The 17,556-nt window shown below is 40.6% G+C and overlaps 2 protein-coding genes across 3 annotated transcripts in view; one reads left to right on the forward strand and one right to left on the reverse strand.

The window, feature by feature from the left end:
- The window catches only part of UBAC2 (UBA domain containing 2), a 170,502-nt gene that overhangs the window by 27,215 nt on the left and 125,731 nt on the right, over positions 1 to 17,556 (forward strand). Inside the window, exons 2-4 of one of the 2 annotated variants that reach the window (XM_027557886.1) lie at positions 2,582 to 2,709; positions 5,011 to 5,130; positions 5,664 to 5,773. In XM_027557886.1, the coding sequence (XP_027413687.1) occupies positions 2,582 to 2,709; positions 5,011 to 5,130; positions 5,664 to 5,773 (358 nt within the window). The remainder of the gene's footprint in view (positions 1 to 2,581; positions 2,710 to 5,010; positions 5,131 to 5,663; positions 5,774 to 17,556) is intronic. The other variant, XM_027557885.1, reaches the window with a different exon arrangement.
- GPR18 (G protein-coupled receptor 18) lies at positions 11,209 to 15,570 on the reverse strand. The gene is made up of 2 exons (XM_027557889.1): positions 14,739 to 15,570; positions 11,209 to 12,371 (listed from the first exon to the last, which is right to left on the reverse strand). Exon 2 carries the CDS (start codon positions 12,335 to 12,337, stop codon positions 11,339 to 11,341), a length of 999 nt encoding a protein of 332 aa, XP_027413690.1. The 5' UTR covers positions 12,338 to 12,371; positions 14,739 to 15,570; the 3' UTR covers positions 11,209 to 11,338.

Genomic DNA, 17,556 nt, shown 5'->3' on the forward strand with positions numbered 1-17,556 from the left:
ACCTTATATCCTGCCTGTCTGCTCTGTGCACATTCTCCTCTTGGCCATCCTGGCAGCCTTACTTCATCGTGTGGAGCGTGTTTCTGTCTCACAGCCCTTGGACTTGCTCTTCCATCTGCCAGAAACACTGCTCCCCAGGCACCTGCCGGGCCCACATCCCCAGGCGTCTGCTCATACCTCACCTTAGAAGGGCCTTCTAAGCTCCCTGTTCCCTCCCCACCAGCACTGTTTCCCCCTACACCAGGGCAGGCTAGTTAGTTAGGCTGCAGCAGCCAACTGCTTTAAAACGTCAGAGGTCTGCAGCGACAAGCTTTGTTTCTCACTGATGGCCTCCCTCTCTGTGAGTCACCCAGGAGGACCTGTCCCACTCTGTCTTCCATGCTGGGATCTGACTCATAGCCGAGCCTCCATCTTGAGCACTGGCACAGGTTAAGGACAGTCACTGGCTGTCCGGTGTTTGCCTGGGAGTGACGTCATGTTGAGTTGGCCACATCATGTTGAGTTGGCCAAAGCAGGTCACATCGCCATGTCCCACTTCAGTCAGGGGCAGGTGTGGGTGGGCAGCAGTCCTGTCTCTTACCTGGAAAGAGAGCAGGAAGTCCACAGTAGGTCACACAGCCTCGCTCTTTACCCTGCTTAATTTTCCTTTAGTATTTATTTCTATCTGTCATGACACGTATTTAGCTCACTTTGTGTATTTTCTTTTCTCCGCTGTCTAGACTGTGAGCACCACAGGGGAGGAGCTTTGTCCATCATCTGCTACTGTATCTCAGGGCCTCGGGGTGATGCGTGGTCCCCAGCAGCAGGAGCTTGTTCATTGTAGAAATATGAGTGAGGACACCAGAGCACACTGTCCATTTATTCATATGGTGACATGTAAGCCACCGGGAATGTGGAGCAGGAAGGTTCCTGGAGAAAAGCAGTAGCGTTGCTGCTCAGTGGAGGTGTCTGTTTGAGATCTGAGACGATGAACCTACAGTGGTTCCTACAGGCTGCAAGGAAGAGGCAGGAATAAACGAGGGGGCCCATTTCACTAGCATAGATGAAGTCCAGGGTCAAGAAGGAAACCTTCAAGGTGCACCTTCATTGCCCATGCGCGATCCTCAGTTCTGTCTGAATGGTAAGGGAGGAGCTTGCCGCAGTCATCACCTGGGATGGTGATTGCGGTGGTTGGAGCAGTTTTCCCTGCCTTCATTCTTTAATAGGATTTCTGAGGGAGCTTCTCTTCTCTTCATTTCACAGGTGAGGAGAACTGCGGGTGAAATAGCGCTCGATAGAACTGCTCAGGCTCACAGCTGTAGTGCTTCCCTGTACATTTGAGTTCCTGGGCGGGGGGGGGGGGGCTCCGTTTTCTAGAGGGTGGGGAGCTCTGTTAGCTTTTCGATTCCCTGGAGCCTTGATTGCATCTTAGTGGTGGAGGCAGTATGCAGCGACTTTACCCGTGGTTTGAGTTTAGCTGTTGGTAAGACCTTACCAGAGAGGAAATAGTTGAGCTATTTTTATATACGTAAACAAGTGCGGTAACCACACCACCAGCTGTGACCAGTGGATTCTTTCCCAGGGAATTTATTATGAATACCGTTGAAGTGCGCTTCGCATGATCTGAGAGTGTCCCTTTTGGTGACGCTTTCCTGTGGTCCTGAGTGTTGATGATCTGTATATTTCATTCCCTCAAGGAGCTGTGCTAGGCTTTATAGCCATCATTCAGAAGCATATAGAAGAGAATCATATTGAAGATTCTTCCTTGGGAATCTTTAATGTAGTCAGGAAGGCAAAGTTCCAGACCCTGACTGGTAAAGTAGTATCTGGAGACAGGGGTACGGGGTTGGGGAAAAGCCCCCCCCTAAAATGGGAGAGACTGACTGGAAGGAAGTGGAAACCGAGCTGTCATTTGAAGGCTGTGTGAGATTCAGACAAGGCTCTGGGGGTGCCCGTTGTGGAAAATCTCAGCAGGCCACTGCAGTCAGCCGTGTTAGCACTTTTAACCGTTTCTTAAATTTCCCTGGTGGCTCAGATGGTAAAGAATCCGCCTACAATGCAGGAGACCTGGGTTCGATTCCTAGGTCAGGAAGATCCCCTGGAGAAGGGAATGGCAACCCATTCCAGTATTGTTGCCTGGAGAATCCCATGGATAGAGGAGCCGTGTGGGCTGCAGTCCATGGGATTGCAGAATCGGACACAACTGAGCAGCTTAAATTTCTTAAAATAAGTGTTTAAGTACGTGAATCCCAGTCATGCTCAAGAGCTGACTGGTCAGTTTGATGGAAAGCCTGCTTGTCTGTTTCTTTACACTTCAGTGGCTGCTTTTCTGAAAGGTAGTCTATGAAAGTAAACTTGGTTTGGTTTCATATAAAAACCAGATGACAACGAAGCCCCCGTCAGCAGTTTCCCAGCGCCCTTTGATCACTTACCTCTGCAGGGCGATGTTTTGAAAATGTATGTACACAAGAATTAAATTCCAGAGCATGTGAACTTTGTCTTTATCCTAATTCAAAAGAAGTGAACTCTCTTGCTCTTCACCCGTATGGTCTGTAGAATCTTAGGGACAGGCGTTCTGAAAGCCATGTTGTTTTCCCCCCAGACAAGGCACCTGTGTCCAAGTGTCTCCTACTGGTCCCCAGCGCCCTGTCCCTCCTGCTGGCCCTCGTCCTGCCGCACTGTCAGAGGTTCTTCGTGTACGACCTCCAGGCTGTCAAGGACGACTTCCAGGTGAGCGCCACTCCACTGGCCCTGGGAGAGGAGAAAGCAAGTCTCTCGTCTCCGATTTGCCCTCCTTTCTGCCAGTCTCAGTGTCTCATAGCCTCTCAGTTTGTAAGAAATATTTATTATTACTATCCCGTTAACAAGTCATTTTTCCAGTTGTATTTATTGATAATTTTCAGCAAAGCAGATTATATAATGAAGCAGTTGCAGTATTTCCAGTTTCCTTTTGCACATTTCAACTTCACCTTTTACTATGGAAATGCGATTTTTAATTTCAAGAGATTTAAACTGTTAAATCTGTTTTGTTGGTATGATTAGTTTGCATACTTAATATTTGCAGAAACTTGCCTCAGTTTGAGCATCTGTTAGATGTGCTAAGCTCTCTCAGCTCTAGCAGATTGTGAGTGTGTGAATTTCTTTTATGGTGGTGGTTAAATCAATAAGAAGTTTCTCTTGGATTTTTGCCCCACTCTCCCCAAATCTCTACGTATTCATCACCCAGGAAGCTCTCAGAGGCCTGTCCTTCTAAGGGTTTTATGTAGATTTATTACTCAGGCGTGCAGGTGTGCTAAGTTGCTTCAGTCATGTCTGACTCCTTGCGATCCCGTGGACTGTAGCCTGCCGGGCTCCTCTGTCCATGGGGATTCTCCAGGCAAGAATACTGGAGTGGGTTGCCATGCCCTCCTCCAGGGCATTACACAGGCAGGATTGATTACATCACAGGACATCTGTTAGTTGACCCACCTTCCAGCTCCTCTACTCCCTGAGGTCAGGACGTGGGACTGAAGGTTCCAGCCTTCTAATTACAGGGTTGGTTTCCTGGAAGCCAGTCCCCATTCTTAGGTGCTTCCAAAAGTCACCTCATTAATCTGACAAAAGACACTGTGATGGCTTTCTTCACTTTGGCAATTCCAAGGGCTTTAAGAGTTCTGTGCTAGAAACAGGCAAAAACCAAACACATATTTTTAAATGTGTGTGTGTGTGTGTGAGCGCGTGCGTGTGCTCAGTCATCTCCAATGCTTTGCAACCCCATGGCCTGTATTATAGTCCCCCAGTCTGCTGCAGAGCCGGTTGCCGTTTCCTTCTCCAGGGGATCTTCCTGACCCAGGGATCAAACTTTGGTCTCTTGCATCTCCTGCACTGGCATGTGGATTCTTTACCAGCTGAGCCACCAGGGAAGCCCCATTTCTAATTTATAAATCACAGTATCACAGAATGTTAGTGCAAATTATGGTTATAATCGCCACCTTTTCTTTGTTAAATTCTTGATTAGTCATTTTAAGCATGATAGTCCATTCTTTTCTTAAAAACATTTTAATTTTTCATTTATTTGTCTTTTAGGGGCATTTCTCTAGCTGCAGCGAGTGGGGGCTGCTCTCCAGCTGCAGTTCTTGGGCTGTGCGTTGCAGTGGCTCCTCTTGTTGGGGAGCAGGGGCTCTGGGGCATGGGGGCTTTAGTTGTCGACCTGCAGTCTCAGTAGTTTTGGTGCACTGGCTTAGTTGCTTCAAGGCATGTGGGGGTCTTCCTGGATTAGAAATTGAACCCACCTCTCCTGCATTGGCAGGTGTGTTAATCCATTCTTGAGCATGACGCTTTTTCTTCATAAGGATGTCATTAATGCCATTGCTCAGGTGGGCTTCACCAGGTTCCTATGACTGAGTTATTTATCTATACTACTGCTTTCTGTGGGAATATCGTAGAGCTTCCGTTACGATTTCAGTTGCTGTAATAGAATGGTTCTTAACCCTGTCCATGCAGTAGAATCACCTACATAACCGTTTTTCTTTCTTGATGCCCAGACCTTGCCCTAGACCAGCTGAGTCAGAGAGCCTAAGAGTTGGTGTACTTTTTAGAAAGATCCCCAGGGGATTCTAGCATCTGGCCAGCCCTGAGAAACACTGCTCGTAAGGGAGTGTCAGGGCCCTGAGGCCCCGAGTTGGCGCCTTTCCGATCATGGGGTGGTGTTACTTTGGTTCATCTGGCTGGGTTGACACCAGTCCCATTTTCCTGGACCACTTTGTGGGCATCTGCGCTCTAGGGCTGGGGCCTGCCTGGGTAGAGGACAACCATCCTCTGTCCAGGAGTGAGAATAGCCCCACTCTCCTGCCAGAACCTCCTAGGATGCCCTCAGTATGCGTCTCTTAAGAGCTGCTACAGAGATGGAGAGTTTCAGTTCTGCCTTGGGAGATCTGAGCTTAGAGTGTTAAAAATAAGCAGTCTGAAGTAAACATGATAAATTTGCTAACGAAGAGACCCCCAACAGAGCTTACTCATATTTGTTATTCTTTTTTAATTCCCCATCTATAGATCTGGAGGTTGATTTCTGGAAGAATAATTTGCCTTGATCTGAAAGATACTTTCTGCAGTAGTCTGCTTATTTATAATTTTAGGATATTTGAAAGAAGATATGGAAGCAGAAAATTTGCAGTAAGTTTTTATGTATTTTCCCTTTGTTACTTTGGTTATGGGGAAAAGATATTTGTTTTCTTATTTTTAAGTAGTTTTATTCGCTTGGTGTTATTTTTAACAGTTGTCTTTTTATTACATAATCCTCTGTCTGACTTGGAGCATGGACATTAACCAAAGAAAAATTTGAAATTGAAGCCTTTAGCATAATAAAATAATAATAATGGTGAAAATAGATAATAATATCAGTGCAAGTGGGCAATAACCACTTTAATTAGGACTTTTAATATAGTTCTAATCACTCAATTTGCTTAATAGTTTGTGCATTACTTGTAAAAATGAATCATGCTATAAATATCTTTTCTTCAACATACTTAGAAATTATGGAAGTTAATAACATTTGATCAATACGGTTTTAATCCCTCATTTTGAAAAGTCTTTTGGAACAAAAAAGAAACTTTAAAAAAATATGTGTAAACCTGAGTTGGTTTTAATTGATTAAGGTTATTTTTAGAAGTTTCTTCCCTCTAATGTTCTTCCTGTTTTGTTTTTAGTCCTTTTTGCTGGGCTCCTGGGTTTTGTCAGTGGTGGGTGACTTCATCCTTGTTGAAGCTGTGCGGTATTCCTTTGGTGTCACTATGGCCAGGAATTTGCCTTCTGGATTGTAAGTAGCTCCTAAAGATTAGCTTAATTCATAACTATGTAAATCTGATTTAAAGCATTATTGTACATGAAAGTCAGTAAAGAATATTTTAAGCTTTTAGATGTAGTAAAAATTGATTTTATATGTAAAAAATCCAGTGTATACCTACATTTTCATTATGTTCTTGAAGCAGATAAAATAGATCTGAAAAATAGATTTTATTCTCAGTCTTTTTTTTCAGCTTTCAAGTCTCATATTTTAGAGAATTTTAAATGAATTTTCTGTTCTGGTCCTGAAGATACAATTGTGTTTTCATAGTTAAATTTCATCTTTGTTAACTTCAACTACTTAAACACAAAAATACAACATTTAATTAGATTCAGTTAGGAAACAAAATTAATTTGTCTGAAATTAGGCTTCTGAAGAATGATGCTTTTGTAAAATGGTATTGTTGATAAATTTCCGCCAAATATAAAAGAAAATAAATAGGTTATGACTTTGTGCCCAATCTGCAGCGGGCAGCCTAACTTGTAGAGTGTTTGTGCTTTCATATTGTGTTGGTCTTCTTTAAAAACAAAATGAAAAAACATGTATTAGTTTGTGAAATAACTAGCAGCAAGGAGCAGAGTTGTTAACACATACAAATGATACTGAAACATCTCTGAATGAAGTTTCTGAGGCTGTATTTAAGAAATGAGATACTGTGAAATAAAGACACCATATATTAAAAATTCATGTGTACTAATTTAAGCCTTATTTTAATTTTCAGTATGTGTTTTTGAGAACTCTTAGGCTATGCAAGTATCTTGATCCAGCTTCACTTTGGATCTGTATTTTTAAAATACGGCTAGTGATCTAACAGCTCTCACACTTACGTCGTTAATACTTAACAGTTGTAGTGGACTTACTGAATTATTGGCATGAGTGTCGATTTTTAGTTGTCTTATGAATGTTTAATTCTGAATAATCTTTTAGTGGAGACATAAAGTTCTGTGTCGTAATTATGCAGTTTTTGAGCTTTATGGGTTGTGATTGCAGTTAGATTAAGAAGTTCAACTATTCTGCTATTGTGGAAGATGGTGTAGTCATTAGGAATGATGCTGTATTGATTCAGAAAATAAGCAGCATTACTGAATCATTAGTTTTTCCCACACATTTCTCATCGAGACCAATTCTTTTGGTTCTTTCTAAGACCTGTTGAGTTGTGGAAAGGTTATGCATGTCATGTATGTTTGTGTTAGAATAAACTGAGGGGGTGGGTAGTAACATGGCTTTTGATTATTATTTACGTTGTCTTCTTGCGAGGACTTTCTTTTCTGTTGTACGGAGAGTGGAGTGACAGTTATTTCTTTGTAATGAATGATATTTTTTTATGGAATCCTAACTGGTACATATAAGGAATATTGATTCAGTTTTGAAATAGGTGGTAATGTGTGTGTGTGTGTTTAACCAATTCTCAAGGCAAGAAGGCATTTGCCTATTTATATCTTAACTATAGCAAGAATTGCAAATTTGAGTAAATTCAAAAGTTATAGGATCCCCTTTGGAAGACTGGATGTTAATTCAGACATTACCTAAATGAAACAATATTTCCCTTTCTGTTATTATATGGCTTATTTGAATCTTGAAGCATTCTCAAACATAGACTTCTTGGAATATAAATCTTTACTTCAGTAAGTAAACTTTGCATTTTATAAATGTATCTTTTACTTGATGGTAGCAAAGCTTCAAAAACTCAGGAAACTTTTTGGTCAGTGTGGTGTATGTGCATTATGTGCCGTATTTTCCATATAATGTTTTTTTCTTTCTCATCAGTGCCAAATTTATCTGCACTCCCAACAGTTCTTCACTTCTTATTTAATTGTGTCTCTCTCTTTTTAAAGCTCACCACTATTAAAACTATAAAGGTCATCAGTGACCAACTGATTTCTGAAGCCAGTGGCTTGTTTTCACTTGTCTTATTTGACCTTTCAATAGCACACTGTATGCTTTTGGCATCCCATTATTTCATGAAATAACCTGCCCTCCTGAGTGCTAGCATACTACTGTCTCCTGGTCCTTTTTGAGCTTATTTATTAACTCTTGGCAGCTCCTTTCTCACACTTACGCCAAAAGCTTCCTCTATGCCATCTTGTCCACTCTCATGACTTCAGCTATCGTTAACATCTGTTGTTTGTGTCCCAGTTCTCCATTTCCAGTTCATATTACTTTCCTGATCTTTACTCGTATTTCCTGATGGCTTCTCAGACTCCAAGAAAATTCGTCGTGTTCAGAAGCTGTCACCTCCTCTGGTCACCTCTCTTTCTGTGCTCTCATCTCCTCCTCCTTCTGTACTCTTTAATTGAAGGCATTTCCATCTACACAGTCATCCAAGCTGGAACTCTTTCCCTTTTCTCGTCGTTGGAGTGGGTCACTGAGCCTTATTCGTTTGAAGTGCTGGGTGAATCACCCCTCATTATGTATTGTTGTTATCTCAGTCTTAACTAGTCTTTAACTTTTCTTGCCTAGATTTTTATAATAATTCTCTAAATAGTCTACCTGTCACCTCCAAAGCAGTTCATGCACTGTTTTCAGAAGTTGTCTTTCTAAAATAGAAGTTTGACCATACTAATCTTCCTTTTAAAAACCTTTAGATCTTTATTTTCTTCAGAATAATAATCAAACTCCAAGATGGCATCAAGGCTGTCTGGAATAGTGTGAATGGCTTAGGCTTTGCCAGCACGTAGACCAGATATAATTGAGGTTTCCTCGCTCTGCCGTGTGTTGTGTGTCGTCATAAGCAAGTTACTTCTCGAGTTCTATTTCCTGAGCTCAGTTTGTAGAAAATCCTCATATGTAAATTGGGGGGTCTGTACTTGACAGGGAACTAAATAACCTGTGCAAACATCCTAGCAGTAGTAACTTCCCCATCCTGTATGTGTGTGTGTGTGTGTATATATATATATTTTTTTTTTTTTTTTCTTTTCCTTCAAAGCCTTTATAATCTGACCCCAATCCAGAGTTTCCCATTGGTCATTCTTGTATTATTTGTTTTCTTGTATCTTCTTGGTTTTCTTTCTGCACCCTGTTGTCCTTCAGCAGGATTATTCGTCCTTTTATGTATAGTCCAACACATTTATTAAAATCCCTGTTAGTGTTGATTGCTTTGCATCATCACGGTCATTATCTGGGCCTCCTGTGCCGCCCTCCTAGCCCACTGAGGGCAAACCAACTTTCCGTTATGTACTCGCTGCCTCACCCTCAGGAATGTGGAAGGGGTAGCCTTGGTTGTAGTGTAGCCCCTTAAGACTGTAAGGTGAGGTCTTGGAACCATAGACATCTTCATCTCTTTTTCTGGTGCTTTACAAAGAAACTATACCTGGCATGTAATAGATTCTCATGACTGTTACTTGATAATTGGACAACGCAACCATTAGGTTTTGAAAGTAGCTATATATTAGTTTCTTCCAGTAACCCATGCTTATCACACACCTGTCCTTACATACCTATTATTTTTTTCATTGTTAGTATTTATATGTAGATGTTATATAGTTTCCCAGAATCAAATCACTCCAGAATAAGTAGAATTTGAAGTTTTACATATCATATTAAAGTATATCTGATTACAATGCTGAATAAAATTATTTTTAATTAACTGTTTTTGTTTTTTTGTAAGAACCGTGACTTACATTTTCGCTTTTTTGACTTTGTGTTGATAAAGACTTTAGTTGTATCATGTGCTCTCAAATTCTTCTCATCAAGAAAAGTCATTGCAGAGAAGTTGCATTTAATAAATTATGTAAGAGCAGATTAATCTGTATAGGTGAGAGTAGGCTGTGACTGTATAGCACATATCGAATAGAGGTTTCTCTTGTTTTAGCAATATTCACTTAATGATATTTAAGTGTCTTGCTCACTCGACTAATAAAGCTAAAAAATTCAAGTGGTTTTCTCTCAGTACCATCTTGACTCCTTTTCGTTACGTAGCTATGAGAATGTTTACATTCTGTGAGCTTGTTTGCTTTTTACTATTGAGAAATTGGTGCTTGACATGAAAGGAGAGCTAAACTTGGTTTCTAATGCTGGTGCTTTAGCCGAGCAAGTCACATAACCTATGTGGACCTCATTTTCTTTATATTTAAAGCAGAAGGACTGGACAGGAAGACCATCTAAGAGATCTTCTGGTATGAAAATGCTATTTTATGATTGGGTTCCTTTGTGTTTATCTCTTTTTTTTTTCTTTAAGAATATTTATTTTCCCATGTTATAGAAATATATTTATAGCCAGTGCATTTATCTGATTCTTAGTCCCATTAGGAGATGATCATGCTAAGAGTCATGCAGGCTATTCGGCAAAGAGGAAGTTACTGCTGACTCATTTATGTGCTTTCATAATATTTAGAATAGTATGTTTACAGATTATAGTTGACTTCCTTTCCTTTTTAAATGGAGAAGTCACTTGGTTACTTCGTTAGGAGGAATTAAATGATAAGGCTTGGATATGAATCCAAGCCTAAGTTTTACTAGTCTCTGACTAGTAAAACAGTCGATCCTAAAGGAAATCAACCCTGAATACTCATCAGAAGGACTGATGCTGAAGCGTCAATACTTTGGCCACCTGATATGAAGAGCCCACTCATTGGAAAAGACCCTGATGCTAGGAAAGATTGAGGGCAAAAGGAAAAGGGGGCAGCTGAGGTTGGGATGGTTAGAATAGCATCACTGACTCAATGGACATGAATTTGAGCAAACTCTAGGAGATAATGGAGGACAGAGGAGCCTCGTGTGTTGTAGTCCATGGGGTCACAAAGAATAGGACGTGACTTAGCAACTGAACAACATATTTCACCATATAGCAGAAACCTTATGTCATGGGAATGAACTTAGATTATTGGGCAGAAATAGGATCTCAGGTTCAGTTTCCCCCAGTAGTCTGAAGTAGAGTCTGGCGCATACTAGGCTCTCAGTAAGTATTTATTGAGTGGCTGTAGTCTGTTTCCGAAGGAAAATTAATTCAGTGGAGGGGAGGGCTGATGGCAATGACCTATATCACGCCTCGGGTGTTTGCTTCTGCAGATTTTGCTGTACATCAGTAACAGTGATGTGTTGAATATAGTTGTTTTTATAGGAATCCCAGAAGTTTTATGTTTAGAACACAAAGAACTGAACTTAGACCACCATTTCTGAGTGTAAATCAAACCAAAAGGAGCTGCATCTAGTTGGAAAATAATTCAAATTATTTCAAACAGTAGCTCAATTATTTGAGATCATGTAATTCTTATTTGCACATAGGGTTAAATCCAAACAGTCAATGATGTATTTAGATAAGGCTTGAATCTGAAACAGGAATTGGATGCTTTTCTCCCAGTCATTCATGCAAGTGTTTTATGTAAGTTTTTAATATAAAAATAATGAACTAGAATGTTTCGATATATTTAATTATGCTACCACAATAATAAGATCCCACAAAAGAGGAAGGGTTTTTTAAGTTTATTTTATTGTTTTTTCCAGGAGAGAAGGGACTTGGTGATATCCTAGAGATTATCCACTGACCCTAAGATAGATAGTAAAGTGTATTTAAAGAGCTTGAAGGCAAACAGTGACGATTCATAACATTTCACTGTTTATGTTGCTTAGTGACCGTAAGCTACCTGAGCGGAAGCTCTTTCTGCGCACGCTCCGAAGGTAATTACGGTACAGCATGACGCTAATGACTCGAGCCTGAAATTGTTTCGAAACGATGTAGTAGAGAATCACGTCCAGACAAGTGCTGAGGTTCATGAGGAAGGTGGTGAAGGCTCCCCAGGGGTTGTAGCTGTTCTCATCCCCTCCCAGCATCAGGAAAGCAAAGCAAATGTGGAAGGGCATGAAGCAGACCAGCACCTGCACCATCAGCGTGATGATGATCCGGATCGACTTCTCCTTGACCTTTGGCTTCAGCTTAGAGGTCTTACCGTGAAGGAGACTATGGATAATGACCAAGTAGCACCCAATCATGATGAACAGAGGAATCAAGAAAAAAAATATCAGTCGAGTGAAGTTCAGCGCATTAATAGCTTTTAAGTAAATGATGTCAGAAATCTTGAGGCAGGTAGGGGGGGTGGAGGAGGCTGTGTCTGGGTCTTCATAGAGCAGCAGGAGTGGGATGGTGGTGGTCAGGGTCATTATCCAGACGCCCACACACGCCATCACGGCCTTGCACGTGTTTTTAAGTTCCTTGGCATATTTCGGCTGTACGATGGCCATGTATCTGTCAGCACTAATAAAGGCGAGAAGCCACAGAGCAATACTCGGGTAAAACACTGTGAGAGCCCCAAGAATCCGGCAAAAGTACTCTCCAAAAGGCCATTCACCTTTTGCGTAGTAAAGCATCCGAAAGGGTAAGCTCATTATAAACACCAAGTCCAGTAGCGCCACGTTCATCATATAGACGGTCACAGTGGTTCTCTTCTTGGTGGTGCAACTGAAAACCCATAAGGCGGTGACGTTGACAAATAATCCAATGATGAAGATGCAGCTGTAGAAGACGAGGGCTGCCACCTTGTATTCATCTGGATGTGGGTCGATAGGAAGGCCAGGTTGAGCTTGACTGTGAGGGGTGGTCATCTTACAGCTCGTTGGTGGGCATGACACTTAGAAACTGTAGAAGAGAAATAGGAATGAGACCTTAGTTGAAAAATAAATGCTTAACATTCTTACATTCAGCTTGGCATGTCAGTGGATTTTGAGAGTACTTTATGTCGTAGAGTCAATATATGTGTCTTAGTATTTGTTAAGAAATACACTCCCTGGATATTACTGCTAATATGTACTAGCCCATTAGGATGGTCTGGTGTGTCACAATGCACTGGCCAGTGTATTCATTTTCTGTCTCCCTGTAGTATGGGGTTGGGTAGCCGTTGTTCCTGTATTAGGTATCCTTTGTTAGGGACTACTTGGGGAAAGGCCATTCTGAATTTTGACTCTTAAGCTTGTCACTTTTTATCATCTTTATTCTGTTTAAATATTTGGTAACTAAGTAATGTCTGATTTTTATTCATTAAGTATAATTTTAATGTATAATGGATTATTACTCATTAAATATAAAACACTAATGTATAAATTATGTACTAGAAAGTAAAGAAACCATACAGCTGGTTGACTATCGAATATTGAGTTCTCAAATGTCCTCATTTGAGAGCTGGAGGCTTTCCTTCTTACCGCTGTGTTGTCTGCACTGCCTGATGCATACACAGTAGGTGCTCAGTTTGCTGGATTGATGGCTGAGTGCAGGAAGGAACCTTTGGCAGGGTGACCCACAGTAGCTACTCTCTAGTTTGTCAATGAAACATTGCTTAATTGGCCATTAAATCTGCTTTTTTTTTTTAAAGTGGCAAACAGTTCTTAATAGCATCATGTTCTAAGCTATCGTAGATTAGAAACAGCAGTTCTTGTGCCATGGTGTACAGATTAAGAGCTTGACTCTTAAAAACAACAGACAGGCTAGTTTTTAACGTACAGTTGGGACTGCCTAATGCTGAATCCTCCAGAAGGTGTTTACCAGTGTCCCAGAAGGAGATGTCACGGCCTCAGAGGAGCACAGAGCGCACCACCTTGAGAATAAGCTGTTTCTAGGATAGTAGCTTTCACCTCCTCACTCTGCCTAGATACAGAAGGGTAAGTATTGTTTGTCAATTTTAATTTTTTAAAAAAGGAGTGTCTGAGACAAGTAGTTATTAACAAGAAGTCACTCAGTGACTTTATGTGTTTGCAGAAACTGTATAATTTCTATTCCTCACGCCACCGGCAATGCCCATTTCTACTGGAAAGGAGTTGTGATTGTAAATATCATTGACCTGCCACCCCCCTGTGTGATACTTCCATCACCCACGATGTAACATCAGCAGCAGTGACTTTAAAAATAGACTTGCTACACACAGATGGAACCTCGTGGCATCCCCCTGAAATAAGGAGGTGTAAGAAAGTTTCCTTCAAAAATGTCACTTTGCAGAGTGGGCTTCCTCTCGTTCAGCTCTGAGGCTCTTTAGTGAAAACTGTGGGGGAGATGGGCCATCTGCTCAGTGACATCGTGGGCAGTAATTTAAAATTGATTAGAGCAGTTGCTGTGGACAGACAAGATAGGGCTTTGTTTTCTTCCTCCCTCTCTCCTTCCTACCTTTCCGAGTTTGCCAAATATTTAGGTTAAATACGATTTTTGAAGTAGAATTCTATACATTTAAAAGCCTGTGTTAATTAAAATTTCCACATATTGGGGTGACTGGAATATTAATTTCTATAAAATGAGAAAAATACTACATAGAGAAGTTAAATCTCTAGTATCATACAAACATAATCATTTTAGAGACTTGGCTCTTATTTTTAACTTTCAATGAATTTTTCCACAATAGAAATTGTAATATAAATGACATTTTGTATCCTTTTCTCAGAACTCCCTCCACCCATCCTCATCCCTGATTTTTGTACCAGAAATTCCTTACTTACAAACTTCTTCTGAATGAATCTTTGCCTCCTCATTGGGCTCAAGCTGACTTTATTATGTCATGAACAGTTGTGCTCATTTGCTTAAGGTTGACTAAAATCTGTGTGATGCATGTGTTTTAAAGGCATTACCATACAGGTTGTACTCCATACACACACATACATTTTTGGATAAATATTGAAAAACGATTAGCTTGTAAGTCAGTGTTTTAAAAGCTTTCGACATTCTTTGAAACAGTGTAATTGAAAACCAAGTGATAAAGACTCCTGAAGATACTTACAATTTATTATATCAACAGTCTCTGTAAGTTGAAAAAAACTACGTTTACTATTAATGTAAAAAATACTGAAAATAAATGAAAATCATATTAATAACATAGGAAGATGACAGTATAACCCATTTGAAGGTCCTTCACCAACATAATTTCAGCAACATATTATTAAAATAAAACAAAGATCTTGAGAGTTAACAAATAAGTACAACATTACTTCTGATAATCTGTGATAAAAGTGATTAAATGCTACTTACCTCCTGACCATCAAAAGGCTGTTTGAGAAGAACATTTTTCGGTAAACACAGTTCTGTAAAATAGATATCTTTGAGTTGCTTGTGTTAAAATAGCTCTTTCTAGAAACCGTGTATTTAAGAAACGCTATATTTCTTTTGTTTTAGGCTCTTCCGTTGCTTTAAAAAGTTGTTTCAAATTTAATACTTGGTATAGGACTTGGTACTCGCTCAGCTGCAATTGCTGCTTTGTCTCTTTCAGGAAGTGCTCGCTGAAATAAGGCTTTTTCAACTTATGACTTTGCCCTGGATGTGGTTTTTCTCTTTCACAAATGATTTGTTTATGAGGTCATGCTTAGCATAAGCTCCCTTTGAAATGATGGCATGTATTTAAGAGAATCACAGAAAAATGTCTTCACTTTGTTTACTTTGGTGCTTAAAGCCTGCATCATCTGTTGAAAGAGAATGGGATTTGATATTGACTAGAATAGAATTCATAGTATAATTTATTCACTTTCTAAGCTGTGTGACTTTGTTTAGTTACTTAAACACCATGAACCTCTGTTCCTACTTAGTTTGTGTAGCGCTAAAATAGAGATAATACCCATCTGGTAGGATTGTGAGGGCTCTAAACCAGGAAAGTCCAAGTGCTAAGGTGGCACTTGGTGGGAACCCTTTACTACGAGTTCCTAAAATCGTCGAATATCTACTTTTTGCTACTAAAATATCTCTAAATGGTAGAAATTTGGGCACCCTCAGTTACTTGGTTCAGCTTTGCACATACCTTTCCCTACTCTGGTTTGCTTTATTTTTTAAGTACCCAGTGTTTCATATCCCTTGTCTATCACATGGAAGACTGGAAGTAATTCCTTTGGCAAAAACATCCCTATGAATTGCTAAGAAAGGACTCTGGGAAGCAGCAATGGAAACACAGACATCGAGAATAGACTTATTGTCACGGCTGGGGGGTTGGGGAGAAGGAGAGGGTGGGAGTTATGGAGAAAGTAACACAGAAACATACATTAACGTGTGTGAAATAGATAGCCAATGGCAAGTAAGACTGAGGGAACTCAAAATGGGGCTCCATAACAACCTAGAGGGGTGGGGTGGGGAGGGAGGTGGGAGGGGTGTTCAAGTGGGAGGGGACATGGTAAATCTATGTCTGATTCATGTTGATGTTTGATAGAAACCAGTGCAATACTGTAAAGCAATTATCCTTCAATTAAAAATAAATACCCCCCCCCCCCCAAAAAAAAGGACTCTGGGAGTCTTGAGTGGAATAATTTACATATTAGGAGTATTTTAACCTAAGAAGGGAAGTGAAAGCAAAGAAAAGAGAAGTGAGCAATTCCAATCATTGCCTGCTTGGCTATATTAACTGTTTTTTCTTTTTCTTTAAAAAAAAAAAAAAATCATAATTTCATTTGCTTGTCCTAAAACTTTAATTATCTTTATACTTTGTTATGCATGACTTGTCAGCTTTTAAAAGGTATGTGAACTTAACGGTTTGGTTTTTTGATTTAAGACAACTTGTGGGCACATGCTCTTTTTTTCCTCCGACAAAACTGTAGTAAATCTGTGACTTACAAATTATTTAGACCCTTTCCTTTGGTGATTAAAATACTTTTGATTGTGATAATGCCAGGTGAATGGGTTTTAGAAGCACAAGCAGCAACCCCGAGCTACAATTTCTTGTGTAAATGGAGATTCAAGGCCCAGTGAGGGCCAGTGACTTGCTGAGAGCTCAGATACCCAGGCCTAGTCTCTTCTGGTACCAAGTTCCTTACCCTCCCCTTTCTGCCCTGGCTGCTGTAAAGACTTTCCATTGGGAGGTGATTACATTGATTTATTCACTAGATGTGATAGGCTCATTGCTGAGTTACATTATAGTCACTTTTTTACACACAGAGTTATGTTTCATATGCAGGATAGGAGTTTGCTGTTTTACCTGGAGATAGGAGACTCTTACCTGCAGATCCAATCTTTTCATTGCCCTGCTTTCCTATAGCCTGTGACAGGTCTTCTAAAATTCACTGCTGGTTAGTGTTCTCCTGCTGCTGAAGTCAGCAGGTATGGGAAGGCATAGATCTCATTAAGAAAAGGCCCCTTGTCTGCGCAGGGAGAATCCTTTCTCTGACTCGACAGTCTCTGGGGGAAGGCACCAAGGGACACAGCTTGAGGGTGGGCCCTGTCTTTCTCTCCATCCCAGCCTAGGCTGTTACACCAACCTGTGGTATCCCTTCCCAGCACACTCCCATCTCTTGGTATGGCTGGCTGCTATTTATCCTTAAAGCTTTAGGTTAGATGTTGCCTTTCCCACGAAATCTTCTCTGACCCCTGAAGCTGGTTGGTTATTTGTGCCTGTAAGGTTCTTTAGCACTGGCTTCTTACCCCTGTAGTGGCATGTATTTGTATTGTTACTGGGTCTTTACTTGCCTTTTATCCTCCTCTAAATTGAGGTCCTTGAGGGTTTGCATGTGTTGTGTATGTATGTGTTTAACTGCCGTTTAGTAAATACTGGTTGAACGTATGATTGAAAACATAGGTGAAGAAATCGAGGGTTGAGGGAGTCATGGATGAAATATTGAGCCCAGTGTCAGCATCAGGGACATTTTGACTTGCTAATGTGAAGGGAACTTGCCAATCGCAAGGAACAATAGAGACAAGACCACCCCCTCATCCCACCCCCCGCCCCTGACACTACAGCACTTAGCATTGCTCTCTGGGTTTCCAGGCTTCTCACAATAACTTTACGTTGGAAAAGAATTTCAGTTAAAAAAAAAAAAGAATTCCCCCAAACCATTTGGCAGCGAGTAAACAGTGGATCAAGAATTAAACTTGT

This window comes from Bos indicus x Bos taurus, chromosome 12, assembly GCF_003369695.1.
Source record: "Bos indicus x Bos taurus breed Angus x Brahman F1 hybrid chromosome 12, Bos_hybrid_MaternalHap_v2.0, whole genome shotgun sequence".
In the NCBI taxonomy this organism is placed as follows: Eukaryota; Metazoa; Chordata; class Mammalia; order Artiodactyla; family Bovidae; genus Bos; species Bos indicus x Bos taurus.

What these genes read in the sequence shown, in the direction of transcription:
- GPR18 (XM_027557889.1), bottom strand. Translation starts at nt 12,337, where the DNA reads ATGACCACCCCTCACAGTCAAGCTCAACCTGGCCTTCCTATCGACCCA.